Genomic DNA, 1,888 nt, shown 5'->3' on the forward strand with positions numbered 1-1,888 from the left:
AATGAATTCTGTCATGTACCTGTTTTACCATACCAAAGGATACAACTTTATGATTAAATCACTGGTATTCGAATGCTTTGATTATTAATTATACAATTTTATTGCTGTCAGAAGTACATTTAAGCGGGCTGGTGAATTCAGGAGCGCGGGTGGAAGAAGGGCGGAGGGAGAAGGGGACTGGTCCAGAACAGACATGCAAGCTGCATGGCATGATTGTTACACTTCAGGAAAAAGAGTCAGAGATTTTATTAGCATGCAGACACTGAAAAATAGCTTGAAAAATCTCGAGATTCACTGAAGAAGACAACCCCATGGATTTTTAAGGAAAATAAACTTGCATTCATTTTGACGCGTTTGGAATTTTCCCCGTTTTGATGCTTAAACAATGTTTCAGAAATCTAAACTTTTAGGTTTTGTCTAAAGTGGAGGTCACAGGCAAACATGTCAATGTGTCAACTACCATAACTTCTACTCTTTAAATTACCAGGGACTCTGAAATTAATCCCGTTGCCCCAATTCCTTGTGCAGAAGATACAAACGCATCAAGCTCCCTATCGGCAGAGAGATGACGACTAATAACTTAACTATTTTAATTCAGTTATTCTAAGTTTCTAAACCTACCAGTGGGTGAGGGATAAAATCTCTCACAAGAGAGACTAAAATTATGCTCCCGTCATTACTTTTCTACAAAGCTTCACAGCATAATGAAGACGTTAATATTTTCAGTGTTTTTATTCTCACAACAACCCCACAGGCAAACAGGGCAGGAATGATGGTCCCCCCATTACTAAGTGGTTTGCTTAAACCCAGATACATTAAAATGATTTGCTCGCAATCAAACAGCTAACTAAGTGCCATCCTGGAACCAGAACTTAGGCTTTCTGATATCACAAAACGTACACCAAATGCAAGACGCCAAGGTATGGTTCAATTTCCAGGTAAACTAAAACTTCACGCCTCTAACAGATGGTCGTGGGCAAGAGGATTTGACCCATCTCAAATCTACCTGGCAAAAAGGCGTCAAAACTCCAATTTCAGTTGCTTTGGAACTCCTGACTTTGCCTACATGGGAAACAGTTATTTTGCTATCTGACTTTCAGAAAATATTTCAAAGCCTAGAAAAGAAGAAGAAAAGCAACCACGCTTGAGGCATTAGAAGACAGTGGAGTCCAAGCTTTTCAGAGCACAGAGAATCAGCGCCGGGTGGCGACTCCTGCCGCCCGCCTCACATGCTCGGGGCTGCAGGCTGGGCACCCCTGGGCTAGTCTTCAGCACATTTGCAAGGAGGGACATAGCCGCAGGAAGCCGTGCAGGTGGGGGGAGCAGACCACCTGGGAAAACGCACGCTCACCCCTTGAAGGTAAACTTGTGGCTTGCTGATCCGGGGGCTGGAACAGAGACTGTTCACTGCCTCGGTGAAGAGGAGGTGGGGAGAAGTGTTCGTCTTCACACCAGGAAGAAGGTAATAAGAGTCAGCTTTGAACTGATGTCATTTTTAGCCCTAAAAATCTTTACAAGTATATATTAAACAATTACGTGACGCTGGCAGAGTTTAAAAAGAACGTTTCAGATAAAACAATAGTTCCCATTTCTTCTGGGTTTTCTTTTTCTTTAATTGTTATGCTCTTAAAAATGTATCACTGCCATCTTGCTTCCCCGGGACAATGCACACATTATAAATTAATAATTCATCATTCTCAGACCGTTTTTTAAAAAACGCCAAAAAAGGTCATTTTAAAAAGCGTGATTTAGTCATTGACAGAAGGAAAACAAAAAACAGATTATGCAAATATTGATTATAATCAATCTGTCTCTTTTTAGGGCTATTGAAGTCTTATACGACCAACTTATGATTTTTTCCCTATACTATGTTGTACAATTGTAGTTT

At 40.7% G+C, this 1,888-nt stretch overlaps 1 protein-coding gene across 1 annotated transcript in view; it reads right to left on the reverse strand.

Moving 5' to 3' along the window:
- NPNT (nephronectin) overlaps nucleotides 1–1,888 on the reverse strand; it is a 127,231-nt gene that overhangs the window by 26,308 nt on the left and 99,035 nt on the right. The window contains exon 6 of the mRNA XM_012655086.1: nucleotides 1,352–1,444. Within this exon, the coding sequence (XP_012510540.1) occupies nucleotides 1,352–1,444 (93 nt within the window). The remainder of the gene's footprint in view (nucleotides 1–1,351; nucleotides 1,445–1,888) is intronic.

Source organism: Propithecus coquereli, unplaced genomic scaffold (assembly GCF_000956105.1).
Source record: "Propithecus coquereli isolate 6110/MARCELLA unplaced genomic scaffold, Pcoq_1.0 Scaffold46, whole genome shotgun sequence".
NCBI lineage: Eukaryota > Metazoa > Chordata > Mammalia > Primates > Indriidae > Propithecus > Propithecus coquereli.